The sequence below is a fragment of the Chlamydotis macqueenii genome, chromosome 4 (genome assembly GCF_036417535.1).
Source record: "Chlamydotis macqueenii isolate bChlMac1 chromosome 4, bChlMac1.mat, whole genome shotgun sequence".
NCBI lineage: Eukaryota > Metazoa > Chordata > Aves > Otidiformes > Otididae > Chlamydotis > Chlamydotis macqueenii.
Window position 1 is genome coordinate 59815149 of NC_141559.1, and position 17347 is coordinate 59832495.

At 37.8% G+C, this 17347-nt stretch overlaps 1 protein-coding gene across 7 annotated transcripts in view; it reads right to left on the reverse strand.

Annotated features, from left to right (window-relative positions):
- Positions 1-17347, reverse strand: part of TBC1D1 (TBC1 domain family member 1) — a 113834-nt gene that overhangs the window by 23220 nt on the left and 73267 nt on the right. For 3 of the 7 annotated variants that reach the window (XM_086747173.1, XM_086747171.1, XM_086747179.1), the window contains 5 exons: positions 16078-16364; positions 14226-14354; positions 11777-11896; positions 10430-10569; positions 455-640 (listed from right to left, as the gene is read on the reverse strand). In XM_086747173.1, coding sequence (XP_086603299.1) covers positions 455-640; positions 10430-10569; positions 11777-11896; positions 14226-14354; positions 16078-16364 — 862 coding nt within the window. The remainder of the gene's footprint in view (positions 1-454; positions 641-10429; positions 10570-11776; positions 11897-14225; positions 14355-16077; positions 16365-17347) is intronic. The other 4 variants (XM_086747172.1, XM_086747174.1, XM_086747178.1 and 1 more) reach the window with 4 other exon arrangements.

Here is a 17347-nt window from a genome sequence, read left to right on the forward strand (position 1 = left end):
CCTTGCTTGCACCGTGTCCATACACAGGCAAGCACCCATAGAAGTCCACAACCAGCTCCTTAAGAACTTCAGTTCAAGACTGGCTAAACAGAATGCTGCAATGACCAACACTTAGACAATGACCTATGGATGCAAATGTAGAAAATAATTCCGTTCATGCTAGTGATCATGCTGAATTCCTTGTCAGAGCTTCTAGACATCAAACTAAAAAACCCCAGCCATGTTCAAAATAAAAGAGAATCAATTAAGTAAAGAAATAATAAGGTGAAGTGATTTAAAAAGGTGTAAATTGTAACCTACACCAATGAGAGCTGAGTGAGATGCTGCTAAAATGATTTACCTGTATGTTCCTAAAATGTTTCATTAAGGCTTGGTCCAATCCACTGCCAAGGCCGCAGAGCACATCAAAGAGTGAATTTGTATTGCAGTAGGGTGTAATCAAGAATTCACCAACCTTGTAACTTCTGGTTTTCTTTCTCCATTCTGAGGAGCAGTATCTGCTGAATAATGGCTTTCTTCCACAGCTCGCGAAGCTCACGGGGTGTCCGTTTCCCTTCTTCCTTCACTGGCCCAAAAGGGCCATCTTCACACACTGGTTCCAATGGGGATCTCGGTGGAAGTTCTCCCAGTTCAGAGTAATCTTTAAAAGAGAGAAGCTGTTGTGAACTACTTAGATTTCATGAATAGGTGAATGAAGGGACACATTTTAAAAGATTACACATATATACATGCATATCTATATGTATACACACATACATATACATACATAGAAGGTAGGAATACCAAGAAGGTATCCCAAATGACAGTTTCAAGAAGATTTACAAGCTGCTCCTGATTAAGAATCATATATGGGCCAAAGCTTGGACCTTTTTTCTTCCAATAACCTGATAAAAACATTTGACCATATACCAAGACCACAACTTGCTAATTACAGCTTTACAAAGACAGAACTAAAAAGGCAAAGGTAAGTTTGAGAAACTGCAAAAATATAACCTACAGCTGAAACCTGGCATGATTCAAACACCAGATCAAATCAAATATGGTGTCAACACAATTTAAATAATAATCTTCAAACTGTGTTTAACAAAGAAAACACACACCCTTAGCTGCACAAACACACCACCACCTAAGGCTATACAATGGGATAATTACCAGTTCTTAGAGTAAACATGCAGAATGGGAGACAGGCACCTAAGACACATTTGTACTCACTTCTAATTTTAACCATATCATAACCTTCTGCACTGTTTCTTTAGGCTTCAGCTGGTCTACCACAAAACTTATATTTTTGTCAAGCATGCAAGGTAATTCTAAGATGACTGAAAACACTACAAAAGAAAGTGAACATTAAATAAATCTCAGGCAAATTGAAAAATCCTTTATTTTTACAGAAATGGTAAACAACATTGTTTTTAGTCAAGTTCTCAACATAACAAAGTATAAGAACTTATGCTTCTTTTCTTAATGACTGTTGCAGTATCACTTAATTCTACTGTTTTATACAACTTCTCTGAAGGCTCAGTAGTCTTTGATATAACCTGTATCTAGAAGAAAAAATACTCAATTCACCACTTTCAAAATGAACAGTCAAAACCACTCATCTCTTCCTACCAAATCCCAAATGGAAAGCCATCGCAACAGCACTTCTCCTTCAATAAAACAGAATGGCTGTGAAATGTCTTCCTGAGGATAAGCTGATCAGTTATGCATTCAAGAAAATGCTTTAAAACCAGTGCAACAAAATCCATTCCCTGGACTCTCCAGCCAATGACAAGTACATCTGTGCACGCTATTTCAAACAGCTCCTGGAGAAAGGACACTCCTGAAACAATTAGTCTGCATGGTAGCTCAGTGATCCATTTCTGTATCATTGTCTAGCATAGTGACAAAGATTTTGAATTAAATACATAGACACACATCATCTCATCTCTACAAACTAATAAAATACCAAGGTTTTCACCCCTTCAAAATCTGCTCAGAAAGCTACCATAAATTGATTCACAAGGTTGATATACAGCTATTCTTTTCTTGTTTGTTGAAAGGCACTCACACAGCTAAGCTCAGATGACTAAGAATGGAAATGTTCACAGCTGTTGGCTTCTGCTTTTCTAAGTTTTGCCACTGTCAATCTTTTCCTCTCAAAGAGTTAGAGACAAATAGAGTGGGTCCAAAACCACCTGTTTCCTTATACAACATCCATTTGTTTGTTACCACAGTTAAATTAAAGGGCTAAAATATACCTATAAAAATAAATGCAACATTTTCAGTTAGCAGCACAACGTAAACCTTTACAAACGTGCACTCTGGATGTAAATGCGGATACCCACACTTTGGATATCTACTTCATTTGCTTGAACAAAATAATAAACCTAAAAAAATAAAAACACCATCCTGAAGGAAAGTTTTTCATTTTCTCTAAAGCTGCATTATATGCACAAAGTAACATCGCCATAAGAAAGATGAATTAACAAAAACAGTCACCAAACATTAATGTAAAAAAGTAAAAGTTATCCAGATAGGTACACCCTTATCTACCGTACACAATCTGTAGTCTGTTCACTTCTTATTACATTCTTACAGCATCCAATATAGAATGCATGTACATCTTGGGGAAAGCAAATCTCTTCTCACCCTACACATCCTCTCAGTGCTTCATGGATGTCCTTTAGAGTCAGAGATGTATTCTGGGTTTATGCATGTATATATGCAAATATGTGTTAGAAAAAAAAAAAACAGACTATCTACAGAGAGAGTTTATGGTTACCCACTTGCAAAAAAACAAACAAACAAACAAAGAAACCAACCCGGGCTCTCAAAACACATTCAAGGGAATTAATTAAACATATTACATTCCTAAAGTAAGAATTAACTTATCCAACACCTAAAATCTTCCTAACATGCACATCCTGCTTTCTCAGTGCAAATTTTGCAGATTGGTCTTCAAGTACCAAGTTAAAAAAATATCACCTTCTAATTTAGTGGAGATGTTACTCACTTCTCGTCCTCTAGTGATCAAACTTAACTGTGGCAACACTTGAATCACCGCAAAACATTAATTACTCAAGTCTGTGGTCTTACTTTCATTTAGGCTGAAAATTTCTTGTCTATTACTGACTAACCTGATAAGACCAGCATTGACTAGAAGAAATTTAATTCTCAGTGCTTAAGGCTATAAAAGAAAACAGAAAGGTTATAAAATTCTACAGGCAGAACAATTATGATTATCAACTCTACCTCTAATTCTTCTGTGGAAGAGTCCTAGGCTTGATTTTGCCTTCCAAATGGCAACTCCTTTTCTATGTTCTTATCACTTGTGGATATTTAAGAGAAAGTCTAAAGTCTACTCTGATAAAGTACAACACATTTACAACCTGCCTTCCCTCCCATCCCCATGCTGTCATGTAGCAGGATGTATAGAAACCAAAATGAACCTGTTTAACTGCTCAGGTGGCTTGTCTCAAGTTTGCAGAGTTGCATCAGCTGTTTGGCTGGTAAAGGAGGTGGGGGAGGTGGAATGTGCAGACAGTCTTTCAAATTAAAGTAAAAACCCAGACATTTGGTAAATCAGCACTAACTCGTGTCCATGAACAAGGTGACTGACAGACACACCATCTGGCTTCCAGATCCAGAACAGACAAGAGCAGAAATACTTTAACAAGAAACTGAGTATTTCATTATTATGCACAAACGATCTGGAGGAGAGCAGAGAAAGCAAAGATAAATAACAGAGCAATTCAACTGAACATAACTGGGAGCTTACATTCCACTGAATCAAACTGCCATGTGTTAAAACCCAAGTAAAGCACAGCCTTCAAAACCTTTATGAGTAAGTGCACTTAAACAGGATCTGAACACTTCAGCACATGCTGAAAGACCGCTTCACTGTTCATCTGCCAGCCTCGTCAGCTTTTGTTGACTCCTATTCTATGTTTGATCTGTATTCCTTTCAAATACCTTGCTCCCTTCCCTGCAGCTTCCATATAAAATTCTACCTCCATACACGGTACTTCTGCAAGCCTACCGCACTTCCACTCTTTAAGTGCTTCAATCGTAAGATGCAGAGTGTCCCTACGCTCCAAAAGGATCGACAAATGCAGTAGGCAAAACTCTCATGTGCAAAGATGACACACAAAACAAAGAACAGAAGATTATGAAAAAAGGATCACGGTATATGGCTACCAGAGACCACACTAAAGAAAGTTTGTAAATGAAAAGCTGGTAAATGACTGCAGTAGTAATTAAAACAGACAATATTTGATGGGTAGCGATATAAACAGGAAATTTCATTAGCTTCAGAAGAAGCTACAATGAATACAGAGCATTTGCTGGGACCTGTGAGAGGACATTAAAGTATTTCAAGAGCGAGTTATGTTCCCTTAAACCTTATTTTTTCAGGTATTTTCATTTGTAATTGACTGGAGAAAAATTCAATTGATCAATAGTTTCTCATTCAATCAATCTCAGTATTAAACAAGGCTTTCCACAAACAAGAAGAAAAAAAAGTAAACTCACTAAGAGAAATCACACAAAGTAAAAAACAACAGAAGTGACAAACCCACCTAAAAGCCTAAATTTTCAAAACATTCTTTCAGAAGCACTTAGTCTAACCAATCTCAAATAGCAAAAACAAGGTAACACCACTCATCTTTGACTAGAAACTGCAACATTTCACTTAGAAAAGAAGGGCTTGTTTTATTTTTATAGGAAGCTAATAGGGAGGAGGCTCAAATATAAGGCAGTACCACCATTCTCACTATGAAGTTATTTACACATGGCTCTCTAAATGCAGTGTCTACCAGCCATATCTGCCCTCCAGGGTTAAGAAGTCAGGCATGACATAGTGAGAATGTGGATGGAAAAATTCCATTAACTATTTTATTTTCTGCATTATTTTTCTTTGTTGCATTTTAAACATTAAAAAATTCAGTTTAGCAAACAAACAAGAGAATCTTCACAGTCATGTAAGATTAAATTGCCCAAAAGAAAGGGCTTTCACAATATCCTTAGTTAGTTCTCTTCAGATTTTCCATTCAGGTAGTGCAACGCCTTCTTTCATACATGACACAAAATTGAAGACATCTTTTTACACAGATGTCCAGAATACTGGAGTTCATGATCAAATGTGGTAACATGACCAGGAGTCTTCTGTTATCAGAAAGTTTCAGATATGAAATCACAAGAAGCAACAAGTTCCTCTAGTTTGACATACAACCTGAGGCAATGGCTGAACAAGAAATTCTTGAAAAAATGTGTGTATTAATAGAGTTGATTAAAATCAGCTCTGAGAGATGCTTCAGAGTTTGCTATTTCTTTTAAAGCAGGGAGCTTCTTAAAAAGTAATCACTACCTCCAAATTCACCCCATTTACTAATATTATCAAGCCTTGAGAAATGAATGCCCTGATATTTCAATGGGCACAGCAGCTGTCACACATTATATGAGGTACTTACTGCTTATAGCCAACCTTCTATACTGCAAATCAAGATTATGAGCACTCTGAGAGGGATACAACTGAGTAATCAATTCTAACCAACAGGCTTTATTACAGCATTTACAAAACTAGTCGTTAGTTAATTAATAATCATTTTGTTGCTCAAAAATCCCCATTAAAACAATACTGGAGGACACATTACAAATAATTGACACCACATAAACATTCTAAGTATAGAATGCTAAAACAACAGTATTTGCAATACTACTTAAGTATTTAAAAAAAAATTTTATTAAATAATGGAAGAGATATAACCCCCACCACAAAGCACATAAACAGATAGGTAGGTGCTAACTACATCTGGTTTTAAGAATAACAGTCCTTCAAATCCAAACTTTTCTTCAGCACTTAGGATTTATCAGTTTGCTACCTCTGTCTGACTGAGACTGAAACTCAATTCATTTTAATGAACGAAACAAGTTTTGGTTCCCCCCCCCCCCCCCCCCTTACACAGAGATACTTGTACTTTCTAAAATAATATTTTTCTGTAAGTCAAGTAATAAAATACTAGGCAGTTCTAGCTAAAGTTCCTTTTCTATTTTCTGAGTACTGCTAAGCAATATCAGTCATCTCATCCCTCTGAATTGCAACTTCTTTCACTGTTCAACATGTAACTCCACCACACTGCCCACCTTAAAACAAATCATCCATTCTCCAACACAAAACTGACACAGCTGGTATAAAAATCTTGCTGTCTACTGCCAACACACCTCCTGCAGTAAGAAAGCTCAGGACAAGCACCATCACTTTCCCACCATTTACTTCAGAAAACTATTCACTCCCCTTTTAAATCTAGCACTTGACTCTACTCTGCTGGGAGTTTCTGACAATCTGCAAAACAGTTCTCCCACTATGACCAATTCTGAACAGTCAATATGTGAAAACTGTAGTGAAAACAGTCTACTACACAGAGATTTGTAGACGCTGAATGAAAGTATGCAAATATCCTGCTGCACCGCAGTGCAAGGTGAAGTTTCATGATCACTCTGCTCTGATCTAAGTATCTTTGCTTCTGAGCAGGGTAAGAGCACCCACCCTCACCTTCCAGACACGTGTGCCCCCCTGCCTCCCTGTGCCTGCCCTCCTGCTTGTGTAATACTGTCAGCAAGACTAGAAAACCCATCCAACTGAGAACCAGTCACCTTTGAGTCAGCCCGTACTTTAGCTGATTTAAAATGATCACAAAGTTGTTCCCTTCACCTTGCTAACAGCAAAGACAGAGAACTGGGAAATCCTAAACCATTTGCACAGTCACAGAATGTGGCTCCTCTTAGAGAGACTGTACAGAAGTATGAAGATCTGGCTGCAAGTAGGGTGTGCAGGTATAAAAGTAAAAATTAAAGAACTGGAGAAACATTTTTATTACTTAGAACGCTTAAGACAGTGAGTGGAAGGGCCAGAGTTAACTTTTTATACTCATATACAGAAAACACGCCAAAAACGCTTTAGAAAAAGAAATTAATTAAAATAGTCTTTCAAAATAAATACTGTATTGAAACAGATCAAAGTGTGATCCATTCTGTAAGTGACCTGTGTGCCTCTTTTTCCATCTCTCCACTTTGCAGGATACAACACTCATTCCACTCCCACAAATAAATAAAAAAGAAAAACATCAGAGGACAGTGTGTCTCAAGAAGGCGGTGAGAGAAATGCTGCCCCCCAGTGCTCCACACCACCCACAGCAGCACAACCACTCCGGGGAAGTGGCAAACAGCGGGAGATGAGGTTGGACATTTGAACTCTAGCGTGCTACAACAGAACTAGCATAATTTAACCCTGTAAACCTCCAGCTACCACTTGGAAAGCAATAAAAATCTCTACAGATCATTTCACCTACGCAGAAAATCCTTTCTAGATTCCCAAACTGGAGATCAGCCTAATCTTCAGGCTTACCAGACATCACCTGGCTGTGCTGCCAGGCAGCAAATCGCATAATGCTTCTCTCCAGTGTCCTTCATCGTAAAGTTATGTAGGGAAGTTGGGGAAAATAGCAGGGAAAGCAGAGAGCAGCAGCACTCACAAGCAGAAGGTGGCTGGAGGAGGGCCTGCACATGTGACACTGCTCCTGTAACAACGAAAAGTAATGGTTCCCTGTGCCCAAGCCCTCCTGTTGTCTCAGAATGCTCACCTTGCCTGAGCGTGACTGGATTGAGTCCAGTCCTCAGGAAAGGCAGGAATCTCAACTGGCCAGAAAAAAAAATGCTTTCTAGTGCAACTATTTGCAATATTTTTTAAACTGTACTGATTTAGGATTGTTTTTCATTTTACTCCTGAACTACTAAGAAATGAACACCCTCCACATATAATAAACCCCTCCTTTTAAATCACAGAATAGTTTAGGTTGGAAGGGAGTACTCCAGGCAGGGTCTCATGAGAGCAAAATAGAAGGGGAGAATCACCTTTTTTTAAGCTTTTACTATATACACCTTCATAACCTGCTGCGTTAACCACACAGTGAGTGACAATGAACATGATGCATCTTTAGATTCAGCTCACCACTTGATGATACAAATGGAACCACAAGTGTCAGGATCTAGATCTTTCTGTGTATATAAACCTTAAAGTTGTCTCTATTTCTTGGGACATTTCACACATACATATTTACTCATTACAACCCAAAGAAGTTACAGCCACAGAGCAGTTTCATTTTGTTGACAGTGTCTGTCCGCACATGTTGAATGCAATGCGCAGTTCAGGCATACTGGTGATATGTCAAATCGTACACATGATTAATAGAAAGTTTAGTAAAGTAGCCTATGCTAAGCTTGAAAAACTTTATCATCTCTGACTCACAGAGATTTGGGTCTCTTGGGTGGCTGACTTACTAACTTAAAAAAAAAAACTCCTAGCCTTTTTCCTTGCTGCTCTCCTGCAGAGTATCCTGGAGTGGTGTGTTGGCTATTGCACTTGAATGGAGAAATCGGTCAGTGAAGTCAGTCTACAAAGGGAAACTCATTAATGTTACCTTGTTTCCCTCTCTTCCTGCTTATTTTTGCAGAACATGACAAAATACGTTATCTCTGAAACCTTCTTTGCTCTCTGTCCAGTTTGGCTGAAATTGATCTTTTGGTGATATGCGAGTTGTTTGCATAAATTCTGTTTCCAAAGGAAACCAGTCTAACGAGTGTGAAAGCCTTTTATTATTATTTAAAAAAAAAAAAAAAAAAAAAAAAAAAGGGAAGTACCCATAACTTATCAAATCAATAAACCCCACTGCATGTGCTGCTTCTCCTTGAGGGAAGATGAAAGCAAGAACAAGATGATGAATGATAGTTCGTTACATTTACTTTGGAACTACAGAGGTTACTAAGTTAACTGTGGTGGTGAGCCCCATGTAAGAGCATCTATACAGCAGCTCTCTTAAAGGCTACAGAGACTAGATCATGAGCGAGTATCCTCCACTGCCAGAAATGTTCCAAAAGATGCACGAAAATCCAATTGGAAAAACCTGATATTTGTTATAAATAATTTTAAAACCCCTAACTCTGAGTTTTCTCCCTCTGTTCATAAATTGAATATGTACATTGGAACAAAAACAGAAAAAGAAAACAAGAGTGAAAAAAAGGCCAGATATTTTAAATTGTTCCTCCTATTAAGAGCACTTCCTGTTTTCCATTTTGGCTACACTTGTTTCTCCAACTATTCTGCTTATCCAGCTGTAGTTTGTTAAGATTATATCTTGCAGCTATTATATCTCAGAGGAAATGCTTGGCTAGGCAATACAGGGGTTTTTTTCCTATTTACTATGGGAAGGTTTTGTGGCTTTCAAAAACAAGTAAGACTATTTCGAGTCACAAAAAGCTGTATCTAAACCACAAAAACAAGTAGCTTCAGAGAACAGCTGAGGCTGAATAGCTCCTTCATACATCTTGAAATATAGGAGAGCACTTCACATGTATGTTTACACAACATGCTTTTGAGATCACTTTGTTTTGAAGTACAGTAAATTTGAGAGACATCTCTGCCCATACACGGCTCACCTCATCATCAGCCACATTACATTGCAAGCAGTGCACTAATGACAGAAACACTTTTGTTATGTGCGGTGTCCAGTTAATCAAGGTCTCTTTTTAAGATGCAAGAAAAACGTCTCGGTGACATCAAGATGGTCACTTTTTACTACATTTACTATCATGTACCATTCCCTCCTGTTCCCTTACATTTTGTCTTATTTCTTATATAATGGTCTTAGAGATCAGTCAGAATGCAGAGCTCGTAGAGCTCAGGCTGTGAAATTCAAACTTTAGCGAGCCAGAGACCATTATCTACAGACGCAAGCTTCTCTGAGGCATTCTTGGCCTCAAAATGTGCTGTACTGTCTGGCTCACATCAAGTGAGATACATAAAATGATGCACCAGCATGCCCATGTGCAGTGATTTTTTTTTCCTAGACTGTTGTTCTTCAGATCTACAGAATTTCAGAAAATAAGTATGACAACAGTGGATAACTATGGCTCAAGTGGCAAAGACTCACGGATTGGAGCAGCATACAAGATGTCAAATTCATCTGGTATGAAGTACACACTACAGAACTCAACTGAGGTCATAAAATAAATTTAATTCCTTCTGCTAGGTCTGGATTCTTCTTGTCCATAGTTCTATATTCCAGCATGGAAAGATGAAATAGAAGCATTACCTTTTCTTCAGTGCAAAAGTTCGTTAATAATTTTTTTTCCCCATAACTCATTTAAATAGTACACATAAAAATAATGTCTTCTCTGGTTAATTTGACACAGTCAGAACTCTGTTACCTATGAAGCTAAAAAAGCCAAAAAGTCAGCAGGTGATGAGCTTGGCATGACCACAAAGTAGGTGGGAAACTGCAAAGACAGTACAAAGCACTGGGCAAATATGTCCACTTGGTAGACAAAATGATCCACACTTCACTGACTACATCCACTAACAGCATTCATGGGAGCAAATAAACACAGACTTTACCATCATAGCGGCTGGGAGAATCACATGCTTTCTGAGGGGTTGCAACTCGCAGGAATATCTGTTGTCTCCATGAATGCCGTCGAGTCCTTACAGGGCTGTCTGCAGTAGTGGCTTGCTGGCTGTGTTTGGATTCGTAGTCACTAAAATTGCAGAACACAGAATGGCTTGAGTAGGTTACCTGAATCTGCTAGTAACAGCGACACAGTCTTCAGTGAACACAGTAACATGAACCACCAACTAAGGAGTGCAGCATACTGTGTACATGCTGGGTCAAGCTCTCAGTGTTAGGTAGGTGCAGCTTGCTTTGTGGCAGCAGGCTTATAGAAGGCTGCAAACATCAACTTAGGTTCACCAAAAGGGACTGGCAGCTCTGTGCACTCTGCTTTCTCCAGTTCTAATTAATTTTCACCTTTCTTTGCAGCAGTGTATTAAACACAACACACTGAAGAAACATACACCATAATGTATCTTTACCATTCTGCTATTTAAATACCATCCACAAATTCTGCTGTTTAAATACCATCCACAAAATCTAGCAATTACTCATAGGAGACACAAAGAACTGCTGATGCCTTTTATCAGCACACATCAAGCAGCGTTATAGACACCAGCTAAACTTCCAACCTTCTGTGAACTGGGTATGTAATATATCCCTTCACAACAAAGACTTAGAGGAAAACTTTTAACCTTTGTGTTTGCAAGTCACCTTCTGAAATAAGCAACAAACTTGGGAACAGTGTTCAGAAACCTTGGATGTTACTCCTTTGATATAATCCACAAAATACATATAGAAGTTTTTATGCAGAACATTAAATGAAATAGTGAACAGCAATGCTGTTTTCCTATTAGAAATCCCACTAATAACTTTCACCCGTTAAATCTTTAAACCATTCATTATTTTATTCCAGCCATCGGCTAAACAGTTGCGTGAATCTTCATTGAAGCTGAAACGGATAAATGAACTTCAAATAGCTCTGGCAACAATTGGGAGGAGCATTTTACAGGCCATCCTCTCCTTTCAATTTGAGGACACTAACATTGCTTAGGATGAACCACGCATATTTTCTTAACTGAAAACTGCTAATACAGTCCCTTGGCAGGAATAACCACAGAAGTACATATGATGTTGCATGAACATTACAACATCAAAATGGCTAGGTCTGCAATCTTAAAGGGAGAAGAGGCAGAGATAGCCCCATCCTTTTGACATCAATCACATGCAGAACACATGCAAGTGAACTGTTGCACAAATCGGGTTTTGCAAGTGTGAGAAGCATTTGAAATGTTTCAAACAAACAAACCTTTGAAAATACAGTTTTACCTTCAGGCTTCAAGAGAGAACCCTACCTTGTTGTGCTCCTAAAGTCAGAGGTGTTATTTTCATCTACAGGAGCCAGAAATTTTAAGAAATTTGGCACAGAAGAGGAAGAATGAAGTTTTTTCCGTAAGGCAGTACGGTAGGAGATGCTGAGAGTGTGGTTGGGAAAAGTATAGTTTAGAACAAAGAACTATAAATCCACAGGATAAAAATAATACATACTGCTAAGTTTCAAACAAAAAGCAGCTAAATCCTGAAGGCCCAGCTATCAAGGAAACCAAAGTCAAAACTGAAACTGCTAACAAAGTGCTACTTTGAAACACTTATTTGTTGGGGCAAACTAAAATGTTCCAATATAAATAAACGTACTTCCAGTAAAGTTATTATTCTTTGCTATATCCCAAGATTTTTAGTGCATGTTTCAAGTAAATTCCTTTACTCTAGCAAGAACAGATGCCAATTTTATCACTGCACATTTACTTAAAACATCAGTTTCAATGATTGACTAAGTTTGGAGGAAAAGGTTAGGAAAAGCTTACACCAATAATCATTGTGCTGACACATGAAAAATAAGACTTTGGCAAAAAGCATTTTATAAAGCATTAACAGGGTTTTATTCAGACAAGCTTGGAACTTTTAAGTTCAGCCTTCTGATTGGTCATTTAGGATTGCCACTCTATTTATGCAACAGACAGGAGCACTAGGCAAATTTCATCAACAGCTTCTAGCCAACATAATTCTGCTCTTTCTTCTAAAGTAACAAGCCTCCAACATACTCAGGAGAAGGTTAACAGAAGGAAGTGAGAACAAGTCAGATAACGACAAGTTTCTGCATGGGATGAAAACACAGAAAATCACTTGGCTGATGATACTGGAAGATCTTTTCTCAGAAGAGTACACAAAAACATGTGAGTTGGAACATTTACTCATTAAAAACTAAGTTTTAGAAAGACCTGCTTCTGACAAACCATAATGATTTATCTGGACGGCATTTAGTGCTGTCTCCTGAAGATGTGAATGGGATGGGGTGATACTCTGAGACAATCACTAGTATGAAGTGAAACTTTTCTTTAGTAGCTACTACAAAGAAACTAAGTCTGTAGCATGGTGTGCCCTACAAACAGGTTTCACTTACAGTTGCATTGTAAATCTATCACAATTACACGGTAATTTCACTTGCAGAATAAAATCAACTTGGGCAGCTTGACTTTATTGATTTAAACTCATTAACTCATTTGATATCCCTACCAATTTCCATTTTCAGTCTTGCTGCTTAGAGGTTCAATATAGTATGCCCTTAAATGACAGGGAAAGGAAAGGAGAAGTTGCTACTATGCGTGAAGAATCATTACTTGGAAAAAAAACTACTTTTGAGAATTTAACCTTCAGGATTTATGAAGAGTAAAGAGGACATTGTAGACTCACATTTCCTCCTCTGAGCTACACTATACTTCTGAGGTGAAGCTAAATTAAGAGAGATGCTAGTTAGTACTTGGCAAATACAACTGAAGGAACTGGTGAAACAAGATTCTCAGTTGAGTATTTTCTCAGGATGAGAAGAATCAGTACCTTGGGGAAATAGGAAACCTTCACCCAAGAGAACAAACCCAAACAATAAACAGCAACAGTAATGAAAATTGCTTGCCAATGACCAGTGAGTGTTGACAGCACTTCCAAGAACATTTGTTTTCCTTAGCCTTTTGAGCTAATACAAACAGTTTCAGCTCAAGGGGTTAGGAAGGGGTTTCATGGTTAAGATTTTTAGAGAGCTACTTGTTTCAGATTCTCAGGGAAATGCTGTATTAATGCCCTTTTCTTAATGTTTGAATTTTTGTTTTAAGAAAGGAGAGACACAAAAGTATAATTTGATATTGCTCAAAGTAACCAAGACAAATACGTAAGCTAGTGGGTTGTGGGGTTTTGGGTTTTTTTTTTTTTGTTGTTGTTTTTTGGTTTTGGGGGGAGTGGGTTTTGTTTGTGTTTTTTGGTTGTTTGTGGGTGTTTTTGTATTTGCTCTCCAGAGTCCTGCTATTTCTTGCCCCATTTAGTTAAATTAGTCAATTTGCCTTTAATCTCAGGCACAAAAGAATATTAATAAGTTTCAATGTTACCATGAATAAAGCAGAACAGAATTGAATGATTCAGGATTGACAGAATGAGCTGGATCACAGGTTCTTGGCAACTTATCCCTCACACAATTTAAGCAGTGCTGCTGTCTGCTGCATAACAAGTTCTTTAGAGACAGTTGCTCCAAAGCAATGTGTCCATGTATCTGAAATAATTTTATTTATTAAAACTAAATTAAGCAAGTAGCAGCTCTACATTCAGTTTCTGAGCCACTAAAGAGTTCCCTCTCCCATAAAAATCCACCACTTTTGGTCTAAATTAACTTACTTTAATTATTTACACTATAGAGTTTCATACTGTTGACATGGTAAAACAAACTCTACCCCAAACTATGTACAGGTGCTAGCTCACCTCTTGTGTGCAAAATGCCCACTTTGTTCTCCACTTGAATTATGTCTTAAATATTTGAAAAAGTTGGGTGAAGAGGCCGAGGGATTAAGACGAGCTAGAGTAGGAGAATGTTCAAGTTGACCAGAAGAACTTTTAGGTTCGCCGACAGATGCGTTCAAACCATTAAGTGGGATTCCAACGAGAGCGATGGAGTTGCGGTAGCACAAAGAACAGAACAGTCAGAGAGGAAAGGAGCGGGGGGGAGGGGGGAAAAAAAAAAAAAAAAGAAAAGTGAAATCCCTTCTCTAATCTTTGAAAGAGATCTGCATTATACAAATGAGCCATTTCCTATGTATTTCACAGTTAATGCAGTAACTGTAGGAGGCTGAACATTTCAACCCAGTCAGCAAAGTTCCAAATACAGACTTACAGGCTTCAGCAAGGCATTTCAGCATATTACTAAACTTAAATTAAAAAAAAAAAAACCTGTCACTGATGCATCCCTTTCTTCTCCCTCATATGCGCTTCCCCTTGGCTTCTATGATAAAATCAGGCATATGATCAAGAGTTCCAAGAGATCAGAAGTGAAAGGCTACATGAAGAACTTATTTATTTACACTTTGGAAACAATTTATGAATTGAGATAAGTTATTAAAAAACACTAATAAAATGTGCAAGACTTGTTAAAAATCTATAATTCCAGTGATTTTTGAGAAATAAATATATTTTTCTTCTAAGTTTTAAATTCCCCCTGGTTCTGTACATTTGCTATGAAAGGGAAGCAACAGTGATTTCTTTCTGGTTTACGTGACAAGGTAGGCACACTCATGTCTTACTAAAAGTTACATGATCAAACCCAAATAGAAATAACCAAGGAAATGAAAAATATACTTGATTTCAAACTGCTTTCCTATAGTAAGATAAGAACTGATTGAACAAGAAGCTACAAGCATTAGGGCTACTCTCATGAAGATAACACACAAACAACACAAGTCCTAAACTGCACTACAAAAACATTATAGTATTTCAGAATTAAAAAGGTTCAAAAAAGGGACAAAAAGGCAAACCAGGTTATGCTTCCTTTCAAATATTATAATTCCCTTTTTTTCATCACCTATTTCAGGCATATTTGTTTACTGCTCTGCCTCCTGCAAGGAAAAATGAGCTGGAACACATACAGATTCTTCTACTAACTTGTGTAAACAAGCAGTTTTTGTCCGTAAAACAGAAGCCTACAGTCAGAATGTTTCCATAGTAATTGGAAAAAGCCAGATAAAGGGAGGGAATATAGAGTTAAGAGGAGACTTTAGAGATGTAGAGGCAGGCTTTTGAAGGAGGATAGTTTGAAGAATGTCAGCATGAAGGCAAGCAGTAGCCTGTTTTTGCAAGTAAAATCTACACAGGCTCATTGAAAAGCTAGACAGGAGCCTCATCTCTATCAACAATTAGGCAATTTATGTCAGTTTTGTGTGTCACCAACTAGTAAGGTTTTCAGTAGCACAAAAGCTACTGGACTTTTCTCTACAAATAGACAATAAGTAGCAGTATTTGTTTATACTGCTCACAGATCAAATAAATAAAAATTAATTAATATTGCTTACAAAAATATATTTGAACCCCTTAGAAACAATCCTATGCTGTGCTTACATTTAGTTTCGTGGCATACACTGTGGAACTACACATCTTATGTATCTCTCTCCTGTGGAGCTCACAGGGCTAAAGGTGTTTTTAAACAGAATATCTACAAATGTCCAAAGAGTGACTCACTGCTGAGGTATTTCTTATCCATTAAGAGAACATACCTGGTACACAATTATATCCCCAAATATGCTCTCAACAAATGAAATCATAGCCTGCTTTTAATAAGTCTTACTTTCTTTTGTGAGGAGTCTCTGTGCTCACTGAGTGATACCTCATAAGTTTCCTCTGGGCAACAGACGGCGATGCTTCAACAGGTACCAGAGATTCCTGGCTCTCTGTTGGCAAATGACTCAGTGTGTTTGCTCGCCTCCGAAAGCTTTGCTGAGGTAACACAGACTGTTCAACAGGAGAATCATCTACGTCACTGGAGAGATCACCCACTGATCCACTGGTCTTGACAGTGTTTTCTGTAGGAAGCACAGGAAGCCTGTCTTTCTCCTTTTCACATACTGGTGGTTCCTAGCAGTGCAAAAAATAAGGTTATCAATATGTGGGTTTAAAATAAATCTTGAGGTTGCATTCCCATATCATTATTCACATCCCACAGAGACTTGCTTCAAACTGGCACATTTTTTTCATGATAGCTGAAAGAAAGAATCTTGGATGGTTTAGGTCTTTGTTATTAATCACTTAGGTCAACAAATCAGAGTTTCCATTTTACAGAGCAAAAGTAATTTTGAGAGTAATTGTATTTTACAGTATGTTGAATGCAACTTAGAAGAAATCACCCAAACCTGACCCATCTGTTACGTTAACAGTGGCAGCAATGAAAACAGTGGCATTTCAGAGTACTGTATATTTAGCACTTCATCTAACAATATAATAGTGATAGGATGAGAGGACATATCCTCAAGTTGTGGCAGGGAAGGTTTAGATTGGATATTAGGAAAAATTTCTTAGCCTGAATCTCTGTTACCAGAGTAAATCAGGAAATTACTTTATTCAAGTTGTCCCTCAGAGGACTCACACACATTCTAACATGTTACATATACAAAAAATTATTTGAGTAAACAACTTGTAAATTCTAAAAAACTTAAACATTGCTCCAAGTTGGAGGAGGAAAAAAACAAACAACAACAACAAAAAAAAACAAACCACACCAAAAAACCCCAAACTACCAAAAAGGAAAGGTAGTGGCTGATCCAAGATGCTGCCTGCAACGAATGCAGCCCCGTCATGCTCAGAGGGACTCGGCACAGGAATGAAGACAGAACCTACAGATCAGCAAGTGGCAGCAGGAATCTTACAGGTAGGAAGAAAAGGACATACCTAACCCCCCTACTCTGTGATACTGTTTTTATCATACTGTTTGACTGTTCTGGGGTTTATTTCTTTTCACACGCCATCAGTGAGCTCGTCTACTCCCAAAAAATAATCAAAAGAAAATGCAAGATGTTAGAACAGTTATGTGAGCAGCTGGTAACCGCAGTTCACTAGTGAGT